The 27,082-nt window shown below is 47.3% G+C and overlaps 1 protein-coding gene across 3 annotated transcripts in view; it reads right to left on the minus strand.

Annotated features, from left to right (window-relative positions):
• Positions 1–27,082, minus strand: part of SHROOM3 (shroom family member 3) — an 84,568-nt gene that overhangs the window by 20,903 nt on the left and 36,583 nt on the right. For all 3 annotated transcript variants that reach the window (XM_031043381.2, XM_031043380.2, XM_031043379.2), the window contains exons 2-3: positions 10,359–10,487; positions 692–823 (exon numbers count right to left, since the gene is read on the minus strand). In XM_031043381.2, coding sequence (XP_030899241.2) covers positions 692–750 — 59 coding nt within the window. In that variant the 5' untranslated portion in view covers positions 751–823; positions 10,359–10,487. The remainder of the gene's footprint in view (positions 1–691; positions 824–10,358; positions 10,488–27,082) is intronic.

Genomic DNA, 27,082 nt, shown 5'->3' on the forward strand with positions numbered 1-27,082 from the left:
AGCTGACCCCTGCAGAAAGTGATAGCCAAAACCAGGAAATCCCTTGCTGAACTTCTCACCTGGGGAGTATTGTTGGTGCTGCACTAGGTGGCTGCTCCTGAGAGGGCCTTGGTTATGCTGACAGGCACAGATGCCCTGTACCTACACCCTTTCCTTCCTCCTTCTTTTTTTCCTTTTTTATAGGCTAACTTTTACTTCGGATTTCTTTTCCTTTGCTGGGGAAAAAACCACACTGTTTCCATAGAGGGACAGCCCATGGGATGCAGAGCAAGACTCTAGCTCCTGCAACTGCTTCCATAGAAAGCTGCGTTACCATCCTGACAGTGGGTTCCCACCTTGGTGGGAAGGGAGATTTCAAAAGTAATTAATTTCCTAGCTGTTAATCACATCATAGAGCACTTAAAGGAGGAAAACACAGCCACTTTATCTGGGTAAAGAACGGAAAAGAACCAAAAGAACCAAAAGAACCAAAGCCTGCCTAATGACCTGTCTGTTTGTAAACCTATCAGCCCAGGTTGGATGTCGCTTTGAGCAACCTGGTCTAGTGGAAGATGTCCTTACCCATGGCAGGGGTTGGAACTGGATAAGCTTTAAGGTCCCTTCCAACCCAAACCCCCCTATGATTCTATGATGTGATTCTGCTTTACCTCTCTGCCCAAGAAGCACAGGATCACAGCCATGTAGTGCTTACCTGGAGTGGTAGGACTGATGCCAAGGGGTGCCAAGCGTACCCTGAGATATTTGCATCATGCTGGGATTGGGCTGGTTCTCCGCAAGTTTGCTTGAATGCCAGGAATGAGGCCGGCCTGGAGTTTCACTCCGCCTAGGTGAAAGCAGAAGGATTTTGCACATCAGCAACAGGCCAGCTCTTCCATGGAAGATGTGAATGAAATGTAAAGTAATACCAACAGCCACGTATAAAATTGCTCATGCTCACTGTTTCAACTGCTCTATTCTCGCCTCTTCCAGTGAATCAAGCAGTGATCACACACAGTTCCTGACATCCACACAACACTCCCCCAGTATTTGCAAGACAAGAGGCATGGGCACACAAGGCAGACGAAGGAGTTGGGTCTTCCCAGCCAGAAGCCTCTTCTCCTGGGACGAGCCTGGAGGCCCATCCACAGGGATGAGTTTACAGGCTGGGCTACCTACGGACTGCCACATGTGATTGTGATGGATGCTGAAGCAGCACTTCTCTCAAAAGGTTCTCTTGATTTTCAAGTGGCAGCTGGCAAAGTCATCTGAAGGATCCAATACCGTGAGGGGGTGGGAGCATGCACAATGCTGCTTTGATCTCTCCTCAGGGCTGATAAAAACGCAGGAAGGGACATGGGTACCAAGTGCCACAATCTGCGTCCTCCAGCTGTCCCCCGCAGTGTGTGCTGTCACCAAATCACCAAGGTTCAGGCCAGCCTCCATCAACTTTTAGCAGGAAAAAAAAGCACCAGCTTATTTAAAGCACATAATGGTGCAGTGGAAAGTCAAGGCAGGGGATTAGCAATCAAGTACCCTGAACATGCTGCAGACTCTGCTTCCCCCCAGCCTTTGGGCTTGTCCTTATTCTTCTCACTGCCTTCCAGGGGCGATCTCTCCCCTGCTCTAGCACTCATCTCCACAGCTCATTCTCTTTTGTGAGAGCAAGGAGCAGCACTAGGCCTATGTACCACTGAAGTCCCAAATGCAGGACAACCTTGACTACTTTGAAAGCATAAATGCAAGAAGAGGATATGACACATCTTTAAAGTCTCTGTCTCACTAAAAATGTCACAGTAAAACATGTCCTGAATAAGTCAGTAAATAGATTAAAATACCTGCCCATGGCAGGGGGGTTGGAACTAGATGATCTTAAGGTCCTTTCCAACCCTAACTGTTCTATGATTCTATGGATACCAGATGCCAAAAGAGGACTATTCAGTACTGCCTAAGACTTGGAAAAGAAATGGTACAGGAAAATGCACAAAGTGAAAAATGATTGTTAGGGTCATGTCTTTTACACATAAATACCAGCACTGGCTGATGTTCTGTGACACAGAAAAGCACTGGCAAAAAGTGAGAGGTAGAACCACTTCACCAGTAGTTTTTCCATACAGATTTTAGAAGCACAGGTCACTCTCTTATCAGCAGCTAAAAGAGGAAAGAAAAAGTGACATCCTTTTCCTTTTAACATTTGTTGTGATAGGGCTGTCTCAAGGAAAGTTGCAATGGAGGCATACATAGGGCAAGCTGAACCGAGCACTGCTTTACCACTGCAAGTGTAGGTGGTGTTTAACTTCTATTACGTTCCTTGCCCAGAGAACTGAGGAAGCTGAACACTGCTGGATGGGAAGGTGACAAACTATTGAGAATAAGCCACATTCTTGCCTTTTTCATTGCAGAGATTTAAGGGCTCTCTGTACTTTAGAGTAGAATGAGCCCCCAGCATTAATTTTACTTGTGAAAGCCAACTGAATGATCACAGCAAAGCATCTTATCCTTTGATTTGATCAGCCAAAAGCTGCAGGGAGCCATGTAGCCAGTCTTCTGAGCCACAGGTATTTTAAACCCTTTTGGTCAATATCCCTGTAATAACACAACCTATGGACAGCAAAGCTGTGAATTTCAGTCAGAAGACTTGCCATTGTGCAGGATAACTTTGCCTTGTTTCCACACCTACCTCATCCTGGAAACATGGATTAAGGGTAACCAAATCTTAGCCAAGCTTAAGCCAAGAGAAGAAGCACTGCAGTACACATGATCTCCAGCTCATGTTGCAGACACACGCAGGGCATCTCCAGGATGGAAGTATGGGGCTGTTTGTGCAAATATGTGCACTGAAAGGCAGAGAACACTGGGTCTGATCCTGTCTCCAGTAAATCAACCGGCTCTCCTTGCAGCTCTGAAGGTGTAAGAGCAAGGCACAGCTGATGCTGCCAGTGCCTGTGGGGGTTGTTCAGGGAATGCCAAGACGTTCATAGCTTCAGCCTTCTGTAGCACCTGAAAACAGCACCTTGCTTCACCCTACCTCCTTAAGCTTAGCATAGAATTGTAGAATCAGACTGGTTTGGGTTGGAAAGGACCTTAAAGTTTATCCAGTTCCATGGGCAGGGACACCTTCCACTAGACCAGGTTGCTTCAAGCCCCATCCAACCTGGCCTTGGGCACTGCCAGGGATGGGGCAGCCACAGCTTCTCTGGGTACCCGGTGCCAGCACCTCAGTACCCTCACAGGGAAGAACTTCTTCCTCATGTCTAATCTAAATCTCCCCTCTTTCTTTATAATTATTATTGCCTAATTAGGGGACAGTGCTGGAACTGGTGTGCAGTAAGCAACTCCACAGTGTTCTCTAAAGGAGAACAGACATCTCTTATTACATACCAAAGGGGAGTTGAACATGGTTAATCTGCCAGTTCTGCAACGGCTTTTGGTTACACTTGGTTTACCACAGAGCACAACTTCGGAAGCAATAAAAACCAGAGCAAGATTTAATTCAAAAGAGTTTCATCAAGTGGGGCAGAACCATCTTTGTAAAGCCCACAACATGAGATCCTGATTCATCCCAGACAAACTGGCTGAATGATTAAGCTTGTAAATTCCTGACTTGAGTGAAGACAAATAAATCACTAGATCTTTCAGTGGTATAAATTTGGTGCAGCTCAGCTGCCTTCACCAAAACCAGGAGCAACAGCTCACGCTTTGTTTCAGGCAGTTGTAGGGTTTCAAAATGCAGAACTGTAGTAATAATAACAATAGTGATAATAACAAGAATAACAGAACTACCTCATCCCCCTGTCCTTCACGCTAGTTCCTCAAGGGCTGCACCTGCACCATACTTGTAAAAACACCTGGACAACCTTAGCACCAAAAAATTCTCCACTTCAGATAAAGGAGAACGTGATCCTTCTGTTGTAAATGTGAAAGCTGGAACAGAGACCCCTGTTTCCTCATGGACACCTCCAGTGATCAGATAACCTGGGCATCATGACATCGGAGCAAAGATACCTAGAGAAGGCAGAGGACCTGGGTGCAGTGCTGGCATCTAAATAGGCTCCATGGCAGCTGTGACACTGATTACGCACCAGATATTGCCAATTCACCACATAAACTGGAAAAAAGGGGAAAAGAATAGTCTTCAATCTTGTCCATCTGCTGTTATCTGCATGCTCCTTGTTGTATACAAGCCACAGCATTTTTAGACAGAAACGTGACCGGCACATTAGCAGTCTCCTCTAATGCAGTCTGGCAGAGGCTTGATGCCATCTGGGCTGCAAGGACCATACTGACATTCCTGAGGCCCTTTACCATTAATAGCTCTGTAGCTAGTGCTTATTGCAAAGAGCTGAGCGTGTCCTTCCCTGTAATCCCTAGATTATTTTAATGCTTCGTATGCAAAACAGTGATGGAACTTTATATAAAGATACTTTGTTACTAACTCTACAAATGAATCAGCATCTACAGAACAGTCATCCAAAGCTTTCTTCACAGTGTAACTGAACGACTGATTTATCTTTTTCCCAAGGTCACAATCTAAAACCATCCAAAGCCATACTTGCTCTGTGGAGTAGACATAGCATAAGAGTATCAAAGGAAGATGCTGAAGGTAGAAGCATTTCACAAGGAAAGCACCTTCTCTTAGGAAACACAGTCTAAATTTTATCCTCACAGATAATAACAGGATGTAACTCAGCCCTTTAGAAAGCTAATGAGCACAAATCAGGGAGGGGATGTTGTGGCTGATCAATTAGCAACACAGAGTCATCAATGCCCCAGTAAAGAGACCTATTTCTACTGCAACACACCCACAGAGCTTGTGGAGAGTTGTTTTCATCAGTCTTATGTCTGTCAAACCCATCATTTGAGATGGCTGAAGAGACCATTCGTGAACAATTATTCTTCTACCACTGACTGAGTGCTCATTTTTTCCTCTGTCCCAGCAAGCCTCAAAGACCTCCTCAGCAAAGATATGGAACACTGAAGATAATGCCTTTAAAGAAAAGCATCTTTCCCCAAGGAGCAGAATGTACCTGTGGATCCAGGCAGGAACAGTGGTCACTGGGACACATTATCCATGACCTGCAAGGATGAGCTTGACTAGCTGCTGCTGTTAGCATGACAAAGAAAGATGGGAAACTTAGAGAACTAAGGCCAAGAGGGTCACGGTGCCATCACCCACAAATGTGAGCATATCCCTGTGGATACGTGTTCTCCTCCCAGCAGCCGTGCGGCCTCGGAGACTGTGTGGGAGACTGGTGGGGCTGGAAGGGATGGCCTGGCCCATTCATCTGGGAGGTAGGAAGGAGGCATGTCCTGCAGCAGACACCCTCCTCCTGTAGAAGAGGAGAAATACTTGGATGCAAGTGCAAAGCTTGTGCCTTTTGGATCTGATCCCAGGCATCCAGTAACAAGAAAGCAAGCCAAGAAGGCAGCTGCCCATCCCTATGGCATCATCCTCATGGTAGCAAAGATTTCAAGCTGGTGATATTTTTAAATGAAAACGTTACTAAGAAGTAACTAAGAAGTTACACTAGTAACAATGTGGCCTGTGCTGCACTCTGCTGCATGGTGCAGTAGGCTCTTTCTGTACAGAGATCCTGATCATAGCAATTCATGTGTAAGCTCCCAGGGTGCTGGTGTACCTGCATCAACAGAAAGCAGAAACAACAACCTGAAATTTCACCTGTCTCCAAGATGGACACATCTAAAGGAGCACTACCATAACAGGGGTATGTCCTACAGGCATCCTAATGTGTTGCTGCAGTCCCTGTGCCTGGCTATTAAGCAGGAGATGAAGGGAAAACTAAAGCACTCAGAAGCCTATTAGTGTTTCTACAGAGCAAGGCCACAATCTACTCAAAGCAATGTCGCTCTTCATTAACGTTCAGTCATGGTTGTAAATATAAGCATAACAGATGAAAGAAGTTGGACCCTAATGGCTGCAGCTTGGTGTGTCTTTCACTGGATCTCTCTTTTTAAGCTCAACTAAGCCCTTCTGGTAAGTTCTGGGGCAGGAGACACCTGGAGTGAGCTCTGTCCCTTCATAATTTTGACTGAAAAAAAGGTCTCTTTAGAAAAAAGTCCTGAACTATATGAAATGATATTTCATGTCATGCATCTTGGGCAAGAGTGTCTTCTCACCCCTATAGGACAGGGAGAGTCTCCTCCCCCCAAACCCTCTTTATGCTCAGATTAAACCCCCTCACTTCATGAGCTTTAGGTGAAATGTGTGCATGTCCTCCTACCAAGAAACAACCTCCTTTTCCACAGTACGTTAATCTCTGCAACTCCTAAAGGATGGTGCCCACCCAGGAAATCCCATTTCTCTCTCCAGCCTCTTTCCCAGTGGCAGAGGCAGATGTTGTGCAATCCTAACTATTCTATGATTCTATGTTGCTTCCAGCTGATCTGTCAGACACTTTGGTTTTCCCTTTGACAAGCACCACTTGGATGCCTATGTTACATCAGGCCCTGAGCATCAGAGCTGGGAGACAGGTACTGGGCTCCCTGGGGTGGGGAAGCAGAGAATTAGCAGTTTCTGCTCAGATTTCCTACCAAGTCTTGGAGAGAAACTCCCCACCATACCCCTGGAAAGAAAAGCACAGTGAGAAAGCAGAGACCCCACAGTCATGTGTTTGGATGTACATATCTTTTCCTATCCTTTTTCTCAGCTCCACGTGCAGGGAACAGCCTGTTTCTCATCCTCTTCTCTCCCTGCTTTCACCAAAAGCAGAGAGAAATGGTGCAGAAAGATCATTTTGTGGATGGGAGTGACTAAGGCCACAGCAGCATTCATCCTGCTGCCCCTGGTATGGGACAAGGTGTGCATGGCTGTGGGAGCATGAAAGCACAAGGGCTGCAGCAAAATTGTGCTGAAAAGTTTGCAGAAAAACCATATTGGCTTTTTTTGGAAAGAAATGCTCTCCAGCCCAGGCTGGAAGTGCAAAGGAAGGAAAGTTGGGATCACTCGGAGGTGATGGCAGCTATGAGAATGATTGCTCCTTAGTTGAACTTAGGAACAGTCAAACATTGTAATTAATGGTTATTGGTCTTGTACATCACACTTTTGGGTTATCACATTCCTCTGGTTGTCTTATCCAAGAATGGGGCATTTATCCTTTTTCCAGGAAAGGAAACAAAGGCCTCGACAGGTGAAGTGCCTTACATAAAATCACCCCAAATCACAGGCCTACCGCAGAGTGCAGTATAGGAGCCAGGCTGGTGCTGCAGCTTCATTTTCCCTCGCCTAAGCATATGTTTGACAGGCAATATTTAGATTGAGAACTTTGCCCTGCACAAAGAAAGGGTCCCACTGACATTCCCTGACACTGACCAGACAACAGGCTTGATTAGGAACAGTGGGGCCTTGGTTATTAGTGTGAGAGCTGATGTACACAAGCTTCACTCTTGTTGATTACCGGATTCACATTGTCCCACCAGGATCTTCTGACAGCTTTCTTTTGAAAGAAAGCATTACCAAGCAAACACCCCAAGTATGATTTAAATTGCCAAAGAAAGCATTTCAGAGGTCTATTTTGAGAACGTACTTGGTGCCAGGACAGTCCATCTGTGCTGTTCACACCAGGCTGCAGCTTAGACACGTGGGAGCCAAGACAGGCTCCTGCCTGGTACTTAGAGCACGTGTAGGCTAGAACGAGGGGCTGGTGAGCACTGGATTAGAGATTCTCACCAGCTTTGCACTTCCTGCTACAATTTTACTGTTTCCTTTGCTGGAAAGAGAGGAAGAAAGAACAGATGTGGAATAAACAGCTGACTGACTTAGAGTCTTTGAGAAGGATCCTGTTATTTCTTGTCTGCTCCAGGCACTCACATCATCTCTCAGAGCACAGGCAGCCAAATCCTACAGTTGCTTTCCCTGCCCATGACTTTACAGAAGCCACAGAGCTGCATTGATTTACTTGGATTGATGAATTGGCTCAACAGGCTTAATTCAAATAATTTTCCTCATTCTTTTCCAGCCAGTAAATTTGTTAAGAAGACAGAAAAACAAGCATAGCTTGGATTTTTTCTCACCCTGATATCAAACACACAGCAACTTGCAACAGGAGAGACTTCGGAACAATGGAAGGAATGTGTTGTCCTTGTTTTGTTCAGTGCTCAGGAGGAACTTGGTGGCTGGCAGCAGGAACGCTGCCCTGTGAGCCCGATTATCCCAACGGAACGTGGACAATGAGTCATGGCAGGTAACCAAGGGGATTTTCAGGGCAGCTTTCAGGCCATATCTGGCTTCTTCTCTGAGTTACAGGGCTACAAATCACAGGCTACACTAATAAACTCCACACCAAAGTGCTCATGCAGAAATGACCAATGGGAGAGAAGAGGAAAGTCCTTTAGGTGCATGTGCTGAATGTATGTACCTATATACACACATATGGGGAGGAGATATGTTCACAGGCTGCTTGCTGAGGTACCACAAGTTAAAAATAGAGCACAAGGTACCAAGGGGAGTTAAAACTTTTAGCTAGTCAGGTAAACTAGCCAGAGTAAATAGTGATTTACTCCTAGCTGGGAATTCTCACCTTCCCACTGTTCCTGCAGGGAGCAGGTGGCTGTCCTCGAGTATATCACTGGGGCTTACACCAGTGGGGTGAGCAGAAGAGCAAACCTGCAGTGATCTAACACAACTCAAGCCACTGAACAGCTAACAAACCTGTCCTCTGCCTCAGGGAAACTTTCAATCTCTTTGGTAATAAACACATTCTGTTGAAAAACACCCCTGCATCTAGATTTCTAGACCTAATTCTTCCCTTCTTCTCACCTCAGATTGCCCTTTACCAATGGGTACAGCTGTAGTAACAGGCTGCACTGGCCGGCAATACACCCTGGCCTTGTTTATGTTGCATAGTGGAGGAAAGGAGGCAAAGCTTCAGTGGGCAATCACTGAGTGCACACTGGGGAGGGTGAGCTGCAGACTGCTGCTGTGCTGCTCCTTTCCACAGATGCTCAGTAACACCTGAGGAACCTGAGCTCTGGATTTCCCCTCCAATGGAGGACATTCATTCATCACCCCAAATTCCAGGAATGGATAGGACTGCTGACAGCCTGGAGCTTTCATCAGCTGGGGTGAGTCTGCAGAAAGTAAAGAGGAGGAATTGCACCCAGTCCTGTGGCCAAAGCAAAGGCTGCTGAGTCTGAAATACCCTCCCACACTCAAATTCTTATACATTAAAGCAACTTCCTGTTGGTAACCAAAGCTTCAGCCTGAGTTAAGCTGAGATATGCAGGCACAGCCTCTGACTGCCAGAAAAGTAAAGTAAAACAAGGGCTCTGCAGCCAAATTCATCCAACACTAAACTCTGGAGCTTCTGTGAAGATCTGCCACTAGATGGACCGGCAAGTGGGATTTACAGACAGCGTATGCCAAATAACTCATTGCTATAGAAAGGTGGTAGGTGTATGGAAGCTCTTTTCCCAAAGTTGCTGCGGGTCACATACCTCAGGAGCTGCAGAGTCCCACTCTGCACTCAGAGATGAATCCCTCCTGATAACACTACCTTGAGGGGAGGTTTCTGCCTGCAAAATCAGCTCCATCCAAGAGACGGAGGTAAGCAATTCATATTTAGTGAGGTTACACACATGAACACAGGGAGAAGAGGTGCGCCTTTTCTCCTCTTTTTACAGTCACCCAGGCTATGCAGGGTTAGCATCCATAACTGTCTGCAGTGGCTAAAACCTGGAGCAACACCAGTGAGGTCAGTGAGTTTACTCCAAAAGTGCATCCTTTCTTTATGGTGATAAAATCAGAGTGTGACTTCCCATGCAGCATTCCCTTCTCAGCTGCTCACTAACAGGTACCAGGTCACATTTCCTCCAGCTATAGGAAATCAGTGCAGCTTCTTGGTGACTTCAAATAAGTCTGGCCTGAATTCAGTGTTGCCAATAAGTCACTGCTTTGACTTCATTGTGGAAATCTCAGAAGACCGAGACACAAAAATATGTGAGGTCATCCAGATTATCATCGGAGTGATGCAAAAAGGCTCTTCTGATGCCAGCATAAACTGAGTAAATGCTGGAGGATTTGGTCCTAAGCTATATGGGCAAAGGAAGGAAGTCAGGCTCTGTCACAACACTAGTTGATTCAGACATCCAGTTAGTGTTTGACTCAAGGCCCAAAAGGTGAATTTATTTCCCTGGCACCATGCTGAGGGCAAGGGAGCCATGGAGAAATGCGGGCATGACATTAGGAAACTGTCCTGGACTTCTTCCACCGCCTAATGCTGCAGATGCTGGGGTTTCACAGTGCTCCATTACAGCAGTACTGCTGCCTTTATACCCATGAGAGGGAAGTGGAGCTTGCCAGCTGTTCTCCAAGAGCAGCAGCCACAAAACACAGCAGATAGGGACACAGATAGACACATTCTCACCTGGTCTTCAGCCGTAACTTAACTCCTCCCGACCATGTGGTTTTGCTGGGCTGAAACTCAGTGGTCACACAATCCGGACTGAGTGGGCTGGGAGACAGGTCAGTGCATCCTTTTCCTGCATGTGTGTCCCTGTCAGAAGAAACCAAGGCCATGTAAACATCAACACACAAAACCCTCAGCCCTTGTATCCTATATTTGATGAGGATTTTAGGGAAGAAGGCAATACACTGACTCAGGGGGCACAGTTTTTAACAAGAGCAAAAAAAATGTCAAAGCCACATGTATCCCTTTTCTTCTCGATGTTGCTGCCCAGGCAGGCTGCAAGAGTGAGATTTTGATCTCCTTTATACCTAGGAAGTGATCATCCCCTGTGAGTGCCTGTGAGGAGCTGCATGATACCACAATGCTGCTTCCCAGCACACAAGAGTTCAATCAGCTGCAGCATCCACTGTGCAAACCTCATTATTCTCCATTTGCATTTTGGGATTTTAAATCCCCAGGTGTGGAACTCAGATCTTCCTCTGTGAAATGTGCCCTTTCCACATGTAAACACCTTATGAGAGCTCAGGGAATGATCTGAGCACACAAGAGAAAAGCTAAGAGAAAGGTCCACACGGTGAGAACAAGGAAGAGAAACCTACCTCCCGTCTACTGGTATTTTAGCTAACAAATATTTACCCTGCTTCATCCCACGCATGCAATAGTCACAGAAACATGGTGTACCATCACTTCACCTCCTTCCTTCCTCCAGGCACAGGACAGCCTGAAACGAACCAGTATTCCCACTTGCTCCCATTCTTAGCCCCAAAATGCAGGAGAGATTGGAACCTTTTGCTTGCTGATGGAACCCCCACACTGCATAAAAGCAGGCCTAAAAGGATCCCTCACCCACAATAAGCCTGGGCCCGAGGTGAGCTGTAATTGCCTCTTGTTGTGTGCTTGGGCTGCAGGCTGAGTGCACATGCCAGCAGTTGGGGCTTTGGATAGCTGAGATGGCTTGAATGCCATTCCGGTGAGAGACCAGCCGTCTTTGTGTTCAGCTCGGGCCTCCCTTCCCCGCTCCCTCCCCAAGCCCCCACGTGCCAGGCAGGAATGTTAAGCCTCACATTGCGGATGAGATATACCAGGGAAGCGCAGCAGCACTTTCACCTAGATTGGAGCAGCCTTTTTGCTCGCCCTGCTTAGCTTAATCTACATTTCCCCCCCAAATCCTGCCTTTGCTGCTTTCTGTGTGCCAAATCCTGCTCTGCTTTGTCTCTACTCTGAGATGATGTCAAGCCTCTCATCAAACTGGAGAGATTCCCCTCCCTGCTCCTCTCTCAGCCTTGCTGTATACCAGGAGCATTATTTCCTTCTCTGCAGCCCTGCAGAGCGCCAATATCATTATCTGCTTCAGTCCTCTTTGCTTATCGAGTTTACTATGAGAAGTTACCAGTTTTTAGAGATTTCACTGCAAGATAAAGGACAGAAGGTCTGCTACAAATGAGAAGTTAAAAACCTGCACATAATTTATATCAACAAATATGCATATCCTGCTGAAGCCTAATGTCTGGCTGACAGTGTTGCGCTGTTTCCCATTCAAGGGGAAAGATTCTCAGCACAGATCCAACAGCAGATCTCTCAGGAGAGAGATCACCACAACACCAAAACACTTCCAGAGTAAAGGTAATTTCTTCCAGGCAATTCTCAGACTGCTGTTTCAACCTGTTTGAAAGCAGATACTGACACAGGTAAGTGTAGATCTTTGCTATGTCCATAGCAGATGCCTTGTATCAGCAGTGAACTTTCCTAAGGCACCTTCAGCAGCGCTCAGTCTTAACTTTCCTATTCGGTTCCTAAAAAGCAGACTTTGGCTCTCCCAGGCTACACAACAGCTGTACTCCTCCAGTGTGCAAAGCTGCTCATGCCTTCTCTCCAGTCAACTACCCCACAAATAGCCAGTTGCATTACTTAGAACTGGGAAATAGCCCTCGCAGCAAGTACATTAGAAAGGGTCATCAGTAGCCTGAGAAACTGATGTAGAGGAGTAAGAGCCTAAAGCTTCCCAGTCACCACAGCCAATGGTCATAGATTGATGATCACAGAATCATAGAATCAGAAACAGTTTGGGTTGGAAGGGATCTTAAAGCTCATCCAGTTCCAACCCCCTGCCAAGGCAGGGACACCTTCCACTAGTGCAGGTTGCTCCAAGCCCCTGTGTCCAACCTGGCCTTGAGCACTGCCAGAGATGGGGCAACCACAGTTTCTCTGGGCACCCTCTGCCAGCGCCTCAGCACCCTCACAGGGAAGAGCTTCTTCCCAATGTCTAATTTAAATCTCCCCTCTGTCAGGTTAACCCTAACCCTAACCCATTCCTCCTGTTCTGTCCCTACAGGACTTTTTACAAAGTCTCTCTCCAGCTTTCTTATTGGCCCCTATAGGCACTGGAAGCTGCTCTAGGGTCCCCCTGGCACCTTCTCTTCTCCAGGCTGAACAAGCCCACCTCTCTCATCCTGCCTCCATAGGAGTCTATTTGTTTAAGAAAATCACAAACCAGACCAAAACAGCTCTCAAACCACCTAAAGAAAGCAAGAGACAACACAAGCCTACACTCTGCTGCAAGCAGAGCTTTCTGCACAAGTCACTTCCAAGTGTTCCCATATGGAAGAATACGGATCCGACTCTCACAATCAGCAGTGGGAGGTTAAGCAGCTTGGGTGTTCCCCTCTCCCAGGAAGAAACCCGTGCTTGCTGGCATGCATAACTTTGGGGTTTACCTCTCAGAGACAAAGAAGCTTTAATTAGTGTCTGCATGGGCTTGAGGGTTGTTGTTCAGGGACAAGGAGGAAATGCGATGGAGTTTTTTCTGAGCCTCTTAAAAATCTATAATGACTGAGCTCTGTGTGGAGCAGGCTCAGTAAGACACTGACAACTAATCAGCCAGTCTATAAATAACACCATTAATCAAGCCCAGTGGGGAACACAGAAATGAGGATCCTTCCACCAGTGATGCATGCATGCCTCAGGGATGGAGCCCAGCAGCTCTTCAGCAGTGGCCTATGTCTATAAAGACACTTCTTCTAGAATCATGGAATCAACCAGGTTTGAAAAGACCTTTAAGATCATCAAGTCCAACTGTTACCCAGGACTGTCATTAAACTCACCTACATGGCTTTTGAACACTTCCAGGGGTGGTGATTCCACCACTTCCTGGGCAGCCTGCTCCAATTCTTCACTCATAACATGGAACCAGCTACCCTTGTGCAAAGACCATCCTTGAGGTCCTACCTTGCATCTTGACTGCCACCACTCACACACTCTCCTCAGGGCGACTGTTGTTGTCAAGCTCAGGCTGTCCCTGGGATGATGGCTCACTGCACCAGCACCCAGCCCGCTGGGATGATCCTTACATTCAGGGCTGTGTTTTATTTCTGGATACTGCAAAGTGCCTCACAATGGCATAGCTAAAATGTAGTTCCAGCAAGGAGTGGCCTGCAGTTGTTCTTTCTGTTATCATGCTGTTTCTAGAGCTCGCAAGTGGGAGACAGGAAACCTAGCATAGTCTATTTAAAACCCCTTCACCTCCCACCTGAGGCTGGCAGCCGCCCCTGAAATCTTTCCTTTTCTGCAAAGTTTGTGTTTAATTATGAATTGTTATTTATACTTGCTGCTTCCATGGTGCCTTTGGTATTGAATACCGCACATGTTAATGAGTAGCTGTGCAAAGACACTCTGCTCAGTTTTCCCTGTATCTAAAATATGGCCTGATAGGACCAGTTTGCCTGTTGCTGCCATCCCATGTCTCATGCCCTTCTTGAGCTGCCACAGTCCCAGCAGAACTCATCCACTGGTTTAGGGACATCCTTTGCTTCTGACCACATATGACTGACCTCCTCTGGCTGCCTTATCTCCCTCCTGTGCTGACCTCTGGTTACCTGCATACTTGAAACATTTCATGCCATTTATCTTCACCTTTTGGCTCTTCTTTCCCACTTGCCTTATCCTTATTTATACACATTCCAGTACAGATTGGCTTCCTAAATCCAGCCCAGACATTAAGTGGGGGTGCATGCCTCTGCCTAGCATATCCTCCAACAGTTATGCCTGAACTGGCTGCTTAATTTCAGACAGGTTCTACAGAGATATTATTCTCAAGGACTATTCTTAAATTATCATTTAAGGACACAGTTGCACTCATCCCTACACAGCACCTGGAACGGTGTTTCTCTATGGTTCCAACTTATTTGAAGCTAACACCAGGTTTGCTGCCACAAGACCTAAGACCCAGAGGATCAACTCTCCAAATCTTAATAGTTTTAGTGATTTTTAATGTCTCATTACTTCTAAGATCAGTGTTATTCCTAGAAGAGAGCATGGAGCTTACCCTCTGATTTTTAAATCATTCAGGAGTGTCAGAAGTGTTTATAAACGCTATCAGAATTAAAAGCTTTCCTCCAAAAATAACTGCTCACACACTGACACCTCTGAAACTGAGATTAAAACAAGGAGCAACTCTTACAAGTTTTACAGTAGGCAATTCCTGATGTTTTTTTCCTTTGTCTTAAATCAGAACACAAGAGGCAACCCTCCTCAGCTAGAGAAGCAGCAACAGCACAGCACAGACACAAAACAAGGGAGAAGCAGCAACAAAGCAGAACTCCAACAGCCCTGAGAGCAGAGAGCTGAAGGAGTTAGGGCTGCCCGTTTATCCTCAGGGCACCCACATCACACAATGCCACAGGGCACTCAAGTGACATAAGGGAGCTGGGTAGCTTCACCTCTGGCTATCCTCATCCTACAGGCTCCAGGCAAGCTCTCAGCAGCTGATAAGCAGGAATGGATTCTCCCTGTGAATGAAAACTCTGCCTTCACTACAGTCATTCACCTCTTCCCACCTCCTTGGTGCTGTTAAGGAGAGGGCTCCCCTGGGAAGGGTTGCAGGAGAGGAGACTGACTACACTCACCCCAGGCACCCACCTTGCTCTCACCAGTGGGCACGCTGCTTTGCAGGTCCTCCTGCTCCATCTCAAGTGAAAAGACTGGATTGCTTACGTATTGCTTGTTACCTCCTGTGGCTGGTCCAGAAATAGCCCATAATCCACATAGCTGTCAGGCTCTCAGAAGCTCCTTTAGCTGAAGTGGAAGTGCCCTGTGCGTCAGAGCAGAGAGCCAGGTTCTCTCCTGGACAGAGCACATGTGGGTCTTAGCTGACAGGTTTGGCAGTCTGTGCTCATGGGGCAGCCCAAGCCACAGAGAGCCAGGACCAGCTGCTAATATGTGGACAAAGGGATTTTTTCATCAGAAGAATTCCTCTAAATGGAACTGAAACTTCTCCCTGCAGAGTTTGGATTAAAGACTTTGCTGGGAAAAGTCTCTCAGTTCCTGGGTAAAATCTGTAGCCTGCCACTTAAGACATTCACCTGGGCAAGAGCCAGGTCCAAGTCTAATAAGGTAGATAAGGGATTCAAGGCTGCTCCAGGAACAACTCAAAGCACAACAAGCTCCATCTGTGAAAACCCCTGGAAGGACTGTTTCATCCTAACGCAGAGCAAGACAGGGTTTGAAATCTCTATAAGACTCACTGAGCACATGAATCTCGGGATGGAATTAGGTGTTCTTCCCAGAATTCTGCAGTGAGATCCAAGTCTCAAGCAGAAACAATAATATCCACATGCTGGATTCAGATGGGTCAGTAATGCTCAGAGATAAAAAACACACAACCCAAACCTGCTGTTTCCTCATTGCTTGAGGACAGATTAAAGGCTAAGAAATGACAGAGCTCTCTTGGGATGGCCAATTTGAGATGGATACATCTCACCTTCAAGCACCCCTCTCTTTCAGTCTCAGGGCTCCCATGTGGTCATGCCGAGCACATGGCATTTCAGGGCAAAGAAACAGAGAGGCTGAGAAGTCACTTGGAAATAATTCAGACACAGCTTTGCTTTGAGAAGGGCTCTTCACTTAATGCAACTCTGACTTAAGCAATGAGCACTGATGTCCAGGCCCACCCAGGAAGAGTCTGGAGAAAGGAGACTGTATTTTGACAGCACAATACTGTCTAGTCCTATCTGATAGCAGTTTTTCTGGCTCTCCGTTTTCTCTGTGACTGGATGGGGTTTTATTTGACCTGACCTCAATCCCTCAATCTGGCTGCACCGTGTTTGCACAGACTCACACACGCAAGCTGCTTCAGCACTGTACCTGTTGGCAAGCAGACGTCTGAAAGGACTATTCCCATTCATTTGGGTTCCTCACTTCATCTGGTATTGGCCAAGGGACCTTTGAGAAAATGAACTCCCTCTTTGTCTGTGAGAGAGACCTAATCCTCGTTTTGCCCTGAAGGATTACTGGGCACTTAGAAAGGCACTCACATGCACATTGTTGGTTTGTGCCAGCTGCACTTGGGTCCACAATAGGGAGTGCTCACTCTGCTCTTTAGGTATGACAATAGGCATTCCACTGCACCCAGACCTCAACCCCAGAGACTGCCACCCTTTTAAAGACACCCTAAACTGGGGCCTTCCCCTGCTATGCATGAGTAGTTTGGTGTGTGAATTCAGTGAGCAGGCCAGCAACTGGGCACACAGCCCTGAAGCCCAGAGTCCTTTCTTGTGCTGCCAAGCCGGTGGTCAGAGTGCATGGTTCCCTGCCAAAAAGACCTGAACCCTAGCTGGAAAGAAGAACCTGTAGGGCTGAGAAATTAGCTTTTATCCCTACTTAATTCCTGGCTTTTTGTAATAGAAGTTTACAGTTATATTCAATTATAGTTTAGTGTTTGTGCCACAGTACCTCCAAGAGAGCCTGTTCAGGCACTGGAGCCCACCCTTCCTTGGCTGTACACACTGCTAAGTAACAAAAGGTAATTCCTGAGCCCTCTGCCTGCTCAGGGGAGATCTCACCTTCTCAGGAGGTGGGAACTGAGAGCTTCCAATTGTCTTAGTTTGTACCACTGCACGATAGTGGAGTCAATCCCTATACCCAACTCATAAGTGGAAATGCTTTCCTGCCCCTCGGAGTCAGGGAGTTTACCCTCCTTGGAAAACAACATAATTCGGGGAAAAATACCTATACTTATAATGCTTATTGGCTCTCTCTCTAAAACCCACTATTTCTTCAGCATAGAGGGCTTGTAGTCATTCCCCATGGAATCATTTGAATTCAAAACAAAAGTAAAACCACAGAGAAATGTAGTTTTCATTCTATTCCACCCCATGACTAACAGGACTATTGATAGACTTGCTCTGGACCACTACAGAAAATCTCTTTCATTTTCTTCAGAGATATCAAGTCACACCAGATGCTGTGGGATTTGCTTGGGGAATCAAAGCATCACCCCTCTTCATGGACTGCTCAGGACTGGGAGGCCACGAGGAACAGTCTTTCAGACCTGACTATAAAAGATGGGGTAGACTCTGTCTGAGGTGCAGAAGTGCTCAGATCTGTTGGTCAGAGGTACCCAAACTGAAGACAATGTACCGCAGCGCCTGTGCAAGCAGAAGGATCATTAACACATCTGTCTCTTTAAGGACCATGACTACCACACACAGGTAAAACAATCACATTATCTTTACAGGTTCCAGGGTATATCAGTGCTGATCAAAAGTCATTCTATATAAATTACAGCATTTATGTACAAAACAAAGCACAAGCCGGCTCTAAAGACAAGCATAAATAAACCCCAAAATAACAGCAGCTCTTACAAAGAAAGGCAGCAGTAAGAAGGAAGAAAAAGTCATATTCATATAAAATAAGGACTGGTTTCCATCTTAGGGTTAGAGAATTCAAATGATTCCATGGGAAAAGACTACAAGCCTTCCATGCTGAAAAAATAGTGATATTGTTAGAGAGAGATATCCAATAAGCAGAAGGTATTTTCCCCCAGAATTATCCTTTTTACACTCACTCTTCCCAACAGTGACATTATCCAGATAGAACAGAGCCATCCTAGGGAGGTGTCTGACTGTCAGGCAAGGCATGTCCCACCTGGGATGTGGCCAGGGGGTGCAGACTGAAAGGCAAGACAAGCCCTCACCAGGAACCTTTCCCAGCTGCAAGCAGGAGCTGGGGCCAGACTTGATCTGCTGGTGCACTGGTTTGCCTGAGCACTTCCTAATATGTTAAACCAGACTATGTCAGTTCAGACCCACAATTTAAACGCTTTAAAGCTAAAAATTAAGGGAGTGCTTACACAAACTGTTCCAGTGGCAGATGGAGGAGATCTCTGGCACTGATGAGCAAGCAAGGGCATTAATCATTTCCGCCAGCAATGCTGGGTCTCTCTTCCTGGCTTGCCCACGTACTTTAAGGAATTAAGTCCTGAAATGTTACCCTAGTAGCTCCTAAGTGGTGGGTACTGAGTGAAAATCCAAGCTTCTACTCAGAAAGGGCAGGAGAAAGCCTCATGTTCACATTTGCCAAAGGTGTGGGGCACATTCACCATCAAGTCTGCAGCTGAGCTGCCTCTCTGCTTTCTCACCTGATTATTTCACAGTATTTCCTGGTATGTCAGACTTGAATGGCAGTAACATGAGGGGTGGAGTGTTCAGACCTGTATCTCCTTCATAGGTGTAGCAATACCTAATCCCCAGATGAGCTGCTTCTTAGGAGCTCCTTCTCCATCCCACTCACCCACCTCTTCCTGGACAAATTCCTGAATCCCTTACTCAACACAGCATCCATCTACTTCCTTAGGACTTCATCAGAGTTGCTCAAGTGAGAAATGAGTATAGACAGAGTAAGGAGATAAGGAGTTAGTCAGCTGCTCTAGAAAACACAATCTCTGCAGCACGATTTTGTGCAGAGTTCAGAGACCTGTAGCTCTCATGGACTGTAGCATAGAAAAGCAAGGAGGAAAATGAGGTTACTATAGCTTTGCAGTCTGGCTGATCATCTCCTTGAATATGTATTTTACAGAGTACAGTGAAGTTCCTGCGGTTATTGTCCCCCTGTAGCAGTGATAGCATAGATTTTGATAACTCCAGCCATAAATGCAGCTACAAATCAGTCTGGTCAGTGAAGGCAATGGACCTGAAGCCATCCGAGTTACAAGTGTTCCAGGCAAAGGCTCTGCCTTCTGAGCACTTTGTGACTCTTCGTACCCAAGGCAAGGTACAGAAATGCTGGCTGCTAAGCTAATAAATCAATATCTGTTGGTCACTCATATGAATTTTATCATCTGCCAGTCTGGCAGAGATGAGAACTATCCAACAATTTGGAGCAGGATGAAGACCACAGCTGTGCCAAGACCCATCCGATGAGAGATAGGTCCCTTCAGTGTGAGGGTGGAAAAGACAAGTAGGCTCCAGTCTCATGGTTAGCACTGAAAGGAGATGGATGAGAAACTCACACTGGAGCCACTAAACCCTCCCAGTGGCCAGTAGCTGGGTCTCTGCTGTCTCTCAGACATTGTCTGGCTTTGCACAGCACAGCTAAGTAAAGATTTAACTCATCTCTCCCTACATGATGAAGTCTCATGCAACCTTAGAAATGGGATTGATAACATCATCACCAGATCATGAACAACTGCTAAGAGTAAAGAAGTCATGCACATTTTTCTTTCAATTATAGGACTGGGGAATGCAAAAATTTCAGGCCTCTGCCTTTCTCCTGCTCAAAAGATACTACAAGCATCTTTCCTGTACACAGCCCTGTGTGGGAGCTCTTTTATGTGCCCTGCCAACAGGATACCTCTTTCCCACCACCTTGTCTACTGTGCTTTGGTCTGACAATCCTGAATCTACACCCAAATCACTACTTGGGTTCAAAGCAAGATCTGAAGTTGGGACTTGGGATGTTCAGATGTGCTGCAGGGCTGGTTTAGCACCTGTGGAGCCTGGGGGAAGCTCACATACTCACTGGAGGAGGTCAGGTCAAGGCCAGTGATGCTGCCCTTGAGTACCAATGGGGCGAAGCACCTCCAGGAACAGTTAAGAGAAATTACACCACAGATCAGCATTTGGCTTTGATTTCCAGAGAAATGCCCAATTCCTGTTGGGTTCCCAGAACATGAAGTTGCTACTCTGTACATAAAGAACCTTTCATAGTGCTTGGGAAACCCAGAAAACCCCACTTAGCCTAAATGCCTATCAGCTTTTAATGGGACTTCCCTCACAGGTCGCTTAAGATGTCTCAAGGAGTCTTTGTGGAGCCAGTCCCAAACACAAATTGTCATTTGAGTTAGAAGTGCCAAACTCTTTCACAGCACGACCAGCAAACCCAAATCCTATTAAACAGCCATCAGTGTCAATATTTATTCTTCACAGATCAGGGACAAGTAGCCTAATCAATGGTGTCAGGCTGAGCCTGACAAGATGGAAGAGGTAGGGGATAGCTTTGGGGAAAGGACATGACATTAATCAGCATCACCCCTGCAAAACTCTTGACAGAAACAAGGTAGTAAAGTCATTAGCCACTTAGAAACTAAGCTCCTTTTTTGCTTCACACAGTGATAGCCAACAGTTTCCAGCCCAAAGATCTGGCATCCTTCAAACAAAGCTACAGGGCCCCACAAAATCTTCTCCTTTCAATCTGCCTCTCAACACACACCTCTCTGGTCTGGAGGGGCTTCGCTGGCTTAAGGGCTCTCTTCCCCAGTGCAGAGCAGCACTGTCCCGGGGTCCGGACTGCAGCACAGTAAGCACTTGACATTAGCATGGAGGAAGAGAGCTCCCAGGCAGAAGATGTTAAGTAAAATGATAGTTTCACAAGGCAAACTCCTTGGCTGCAACACCCACTTCAAGTATCACAGTTTCTCCTTTTCCTTACGGATGGTTCTCGCCCTTAGGCAGAGGTATACACTGTCTCCTGGAGTGTGCAGCTGCACTCAAACCAAGGATGGGAACCAGCCCAATTTAACTTGTGTGAGATAACACTGCTGAAGGTGCCTGTGCCAAAGCCTGGAGACAGACCCAGCACTCACCTGTATCTCGTCACAATAAGTTCACATTGGGTGAAGCAGTGATGGTGCCAGGTCTTCTGACTGATGAAGCTCAGTGAGGATATTTGCATTTATATTTGCCCCTCGCTTGGGATACAGGCAAAATTTGGGGTTTGTTGATAGGCTGGTGCTAGACCTTGTTTTAGCCCTGCACTTTCTTGTTTCTCTTTAGTGTTTGCTACTCTGCTCCTTATCCCCTGCACCTGGGATCTAACGATCTGCCTAGAACAGTGAGGACTAATACATAAGCTTAAAAACCAAATTGTTGGGAAATCCACTCAAAAAGCACTTGCGAGCTGTGCAACAAGATGGTTTCCTTCTCCCTGCCTAGATGGGAAAACCAATACCAAGATAAATATACTTCAGGCTTGATCTTTCCATCAGGGCTGTAGCTTAGTTTTTAGAGCTATGCCTTGCAGTACATATTTGCTCCCATCTATCCAGGGAAACTCCAGCTGCCGTGGCACGAGGAGGATGCAGCCATCTTGCATGGGGGGCCCAGTCCCCACCGTAGCTGTACTATGCACTGGCCATCAGTTATCATCACGTACTTTACTTAAATTAGTCTGAAATGAAGACTGTCTCCAGCCTGGAGCCTCTTTGTAACTGCAAAGGAATCTGTGCCCTCTGCAACACACGAGACAGGATCAGGTCACTGCTGGAGAGCACTTGGCCTGCCTATTTTTATTGTCTGTCTGAATACTTTTCCTCAAGGCTGTTTTAAGTTGCTGAAAGAATAGCAAAGATGAGATTTTTTTGTTTTACAAGACAGATCCATTGATAATCCATAGGAACTGTGTCCTTTTAACATTTGCACAATTCTCAGATCTTTGCCCTTGTTGCCAGGATGCTGAAGGCATTCTGAAGTCCCAACATGCTGAAATCTAACCAGGGTGAAGTGGGCTGGTTTCATGTTCATCAGATTCCTCTTTCAAAGGCACAGATGTACACTTCTGATCCTTTTCCTTACCACCAGAGCTAAGCCAATACAGCAGTCACTGCTACATCAAAAATACCCAACCCTCTTCCATCAAGAACAACTCAGGATTGAAATTCTCCCTCTTTCTTCAAAGGACATTGCCACTAATTCAAGCACTGGTACAACTAGAATGTAAAGGACCAGGGAAGTGACTCTCATCTGAATACAGGCAAGCATGCATCACATCACGAATAGCCAAGCTCTTCAGCCAAGTTAAACTTAGTAACAAACCCCCTTAAATCACCACTTTCAAACACATGCAGGGCCTTTTCTTATGCAACTATTTTCAACACTGCACTTGCCAAGAAAAGGGAGATGCTTGTGAAGATGAGTGTGCAAATGGACAGTTTGCATCCTTCTCGGTCTCCTCTATAGCATGGATAACCCTTGGGAACGTCTCTGTGCATTGCAAGAGAGAGACAGCTGAGTGACAGGAGAAGGATGACCCACTCTCTGCTTGATTGCCACTGTCAGGATGAGGCATGGTGTCATCCCAGCAGCTGTTGGGCAGTGGGAGCCTGTGAAATCCTGCTTTTGGAGTGTCTAAAACTGGTACAAGAATTAGGGAAACACTGTCATTGTCTCTGCCCTGGTTTACAGCAGTTAAGCCAGGGTCTAAGTATTGTTCATTTGGGGCAACAAGCTTTATCCCCACTCTGTAACTTGCCCCTATGTCCAGTGATATAAAGGTAGTCTTTGTGTGGTGAGACTCAAGACTCCAACTCTGCTCTTGCAGGAATCCAGAGCATAAATAAGCATCCACTTCGGGATATTCATTAGTAAGTGTTTGTAAAGGGCAATTTGTACATAATTTCAACTGTCTGACCTGTCGTAGATTTGGGGCTAGATCTTCAGCTAGCAAAAACCATCTTCATTCCATTTCCACAATGACAACAGGCTTTTCCTTACCAGTGACTTGAGCGTATGATAGTAGTGGCTAGAGTGTGATAGTCGGATAGAGTGTGGCTAGAGTCATAGAGCGGTTTGGGTTGGAAGGGACCTTAAAGCTCATCCAGTTCCAAGCCCCTGCCACAGGCAGGGACACTTTTCACTAGACCAGGTTGCTCCAAGCCCCTGTGTCCAACCTGGCCTTGAACACTGCCAGGGATGGGGCAGCCACAGCTTCTCTGGGCACCCTGTGCCAGGGCCTCAGCACCCTCACAGGGAAGAGCTTCTTTCTCATGTCTAATGTAAATCTTCCCTCTGTCAGCTTAAAGCCATACAAAATACCTGATTTGATGTCTTATCCTGCTTATTTATTTATATACCTCCACTGAGGTGAGGAAGCCCAGGAACAGATCAGGCCCCACCGTGCCAGGTGCTCTGCAAACAGCATGGTGAATGACAATCGCACAGTGAGAGCGCCTAACATTAAAGGAGGGTCCACCCTAACTCTAAAAATGCAGGAAGGATGTTTTCCCCACCAGCACCCTTCTCAGGTCCATCAGCTCACTGACTCCAACAGCATCCTTCCGCCAGGAGCTCAGCCTTTCTCCTGCTGCTGCCGAGACCTAGGCCAATGCAACAAAGGGAGAAGGACTCTACATCCCACAACTTCTCATGCATGGTCTTCTTGTTTGTCATCTGCTGAACATGGGTGCATTGCCCAAGGCTCCTGGCTCCTGCAGAAACCCAGCTTGCTTGTCTCCCAGAGGCAGGACTCACACCTCTCGGCATGACAAAGTCAAGGAGGCTGGAGCTGACTGCACGTGTAGTCATTGGCCTCTCAGCAATGTTTTGTACCCAAGCTTCTGGCCTGCTGACCTCTGGAAGAAAAGCCTCTGTGATTATTAAATGACAGCCTGAACTTTCTTACAGTAATTACAGTAATTCTTAATTCAGTCAAAGTGAACTGAGACTTTGATTCAAGACCCACAGGTGCCATGTGCCATTCAGTATGGGCTGACAAGCTCTCAAGCCTCTAAATCCCTACAATGTGGACATGCAGAAGCACCCCTCTCTCTTCCAAGGGCCTGGACTTCACCTCTTTTAGTAAAAGGAGATTTAGGGCATTGATTTTCCTCTACCATTGTTCCTGCTGGAGTCAAAGAAAATCTCTACTCCACTGCTGAGAAAATACACTGGGATGCTGAGGGTCATTCCACTGCTCACTGGGCAAAACGTAGCTTGGTTTGGGGTGAAAAATTCACATTTCAATGGGTGCAGCTGGTGTCACCTAATGGGCAGGGAGCACTGAATGGATCAGAAATTTAAGGCTGGATATAGGCAGAACATGCAGAGATCAGTCTTTAAAAGGCATTATAGCAGGGGACAAGAGAAAAAGGGCCTCTGGTCCTTCCAGGTGGAAGACACTGAGGAGAGAACTGAAGTCAAATGGGCAAATGAGGTCTGTGGGTCACATTCCTCCTAAATCTACAAAGAAGGTTTCTGGCTGCGAACGCTACATTTGAACATCATTCTGTTCCGAGCCGGTTTCAAGGAGCCTGTTTGTCATCCCAACCAGGCAATAACATTTCTCAGCTTCAGCCCCAGTATCTCACTGCAAGGCGCCTGCCAGCAGAACTACCTCCGCCAATACTACACAGCTCACTGCAAAGCACGCAACTGCCGTCCTGGGTGCAAACACAGGACCTGCTCATCAGCTACCTGGCAATTTCCTCTCGAGCAACGGCTGCCACCAAACCCTTCGAACACAGCAGCCCTCGGACAGACAGACAAACAGGACGGTTAGAAGATGTGCGGGCAACCGGAGCAAAGATGGGTTTTAAATCGCACCTGGAGGCTCAGTCCGAGTACTCACATGTGGGCAGAGGGAAGCTGACCCTACACCCCTACCTCACAGACGGGTCCCTCCCCGCACACAGAAGCTCCAAAACAACGACCGAGGCGATAGCCCCTGGAACGGGAAGGGGCGGCGGCCACGGAGCTCTGCCGCAGGGCGGTCCCCGGGGCGAGCCGGGCTCCGTGGCCGCCGCCTTTGTTAGCCCGTCCCCGGGAGACCGATGCCCTGCACGCCAGTGTCCGGCCCCCGCCGCCACCGTGCTTCTCCCGCAGCCCAAGGCCGCCGCATCTCCCCGGTGCCCCGCACCGCCCCGGTGCTCCGCCGGCTCTCACCGTGGTCCGGTGCCCCCCACAGCTCCCGGTGCCCCGCACCGCCCCGGTGTTCCCATCGCTCCTTATGCCCCGCCGCCTCTTACCATGCCCCCACCGCTGCCGGTTCTCCGCCGGCTCTCACCGTGCCCCGGTGCCCCCCCCACCGCTCCCGGTTCTCCGCCGGCTCTCACCGTGCCCCGCGGCGCCGGCAGCTCCCGCACTCAGACTCACGCCGAGGGAGGGCGCCGGAGCCCGGCCCTGGAGGGTACCGGCAGGTGCCGCCGCGGGTCCCGCCCCCAGCCCCGCCCCGGTGCCCCCCGCAGCCCGGAGGGCTCTGGCTGGTGTGTGCCGGTAGGAGCCGCAGAACCGGGGGATGAGCTGGCCTGGAAGGGACCTTAGAGCTCATCCAGCTCCAACCCCTGCCATGGGCAGGGACCCCTTCCACTGGAGCAGCTGCTCCAAGCCCCTGTGTACAACCTGGCCTTGAGCACTGCCAGGGATGGGGCAGCCACAGCTTCTCTGGGCAGCCTGTGCCAGCGCCTCAGCACCCTCACAGGGAAGCACTGGACATTTAATGATCAAATGTGCTATATGAAATGAATTGAAAAGCTAGGTGAAGCTGTGCTGCTGCATCACATAAAGGGAGGTGACAGGCAGAGACAAGATAAATCCTTGTAATTTCTCATGTTTGCTGTGAATAGCTAAAAAAGCCTTTCAAGCCGTGGAATGATTTGTGTTATGCACTGGTAAGGAGTTGAAGTTTAAGGCAGGGATCTGTACTTGTAATGCTGTGTACTTCTGGGGCTGCTGGGAGCACCAGAGAACTGAGCACAAGGGAGACTGGCAAGTCCATGGGGGAGCATGATGCATATTCACCGAAGGAAAGAAAATACCTTTTGACCCCAAAGAGGTGACTGAAGGAGGTGCTGGAAAAGCCGCTCTGCACAACATGCATATCTGGACCATAAGGAATTTTTTATCCAGGAATGTCCATCCAAAAGCATCCCTATTTTATAGAGGGAAAAATTAACTGATGGAGGAAAAAGGATGTGTGCCCTTCATTCAAGTGGGAAAGGATGCTACTCAGCCTACTGTGTGGTCCATCTATGCCAGGGTAGATTACGCTCAAGCAGCTCTACTTTTCACGCTGACCGCTGTTCCCCTACCTGCTAACTCCTATCAGCCTCCAATGCTTCATGAAATGATTCCAGATGGGTTCATTTAGATTTTAAACATTGAAGTGTACTTTGCATCTTGGCCAGCAATTCAAAGATACTGAGTTGTAAACAGCTTCCCAGCAGTTACCAGGCAATGAAACAAAGTCCCTTTTCGGGATGCAATCATAAAAGCTCACAAACATTTGTCCTTCTGTGATAAAAACAATAAGAGGAAAATTACCACCCATAGCATAAACCTGAGACTTCCCATAACCCTGGAGTATTTATTTAGGTATTATGTACTTGTGATAGCACAGGTAGCACCCTAAGACAGATGGCAGGCAGCTAGCCCAAATGGGAATGAACTGTGAGGGATCGTAACAAGCACATTCTGCTGACAACAGGAAAACTGCAACACAGCTTCCAGCCATGCTGCCCTGCAATGTGACCATGGCTTGTCTCCTAAAGCGAACAGGTAACAGTGAGTCAGGCCAAGATCCATCTGTGGAGCTGAGGTGATGCTGATGGACAGCCACGTCTAGGAGGAGCTCAGTGTCCACAGCTGACCTTGTGTCTCTCCTGCATCAGTGACACTATGTCTGTTTTGGATTAAACTGCA

Source organism: Melopsittacus undulatus, chromosome 7 (genome assembly GCF_012275295.1).
Source record: "Melopsittacus undulatus isolate bMelUnd1 chromosome 7, bMelUnd1.mat.Z, whole genome shotgun sequence".
NCBI lineage: Eukaryota > Metazoa > Chordata > Aves > Psittaciformes > Psittaculidae > Melopsittacus > Melopsittacus undulatus.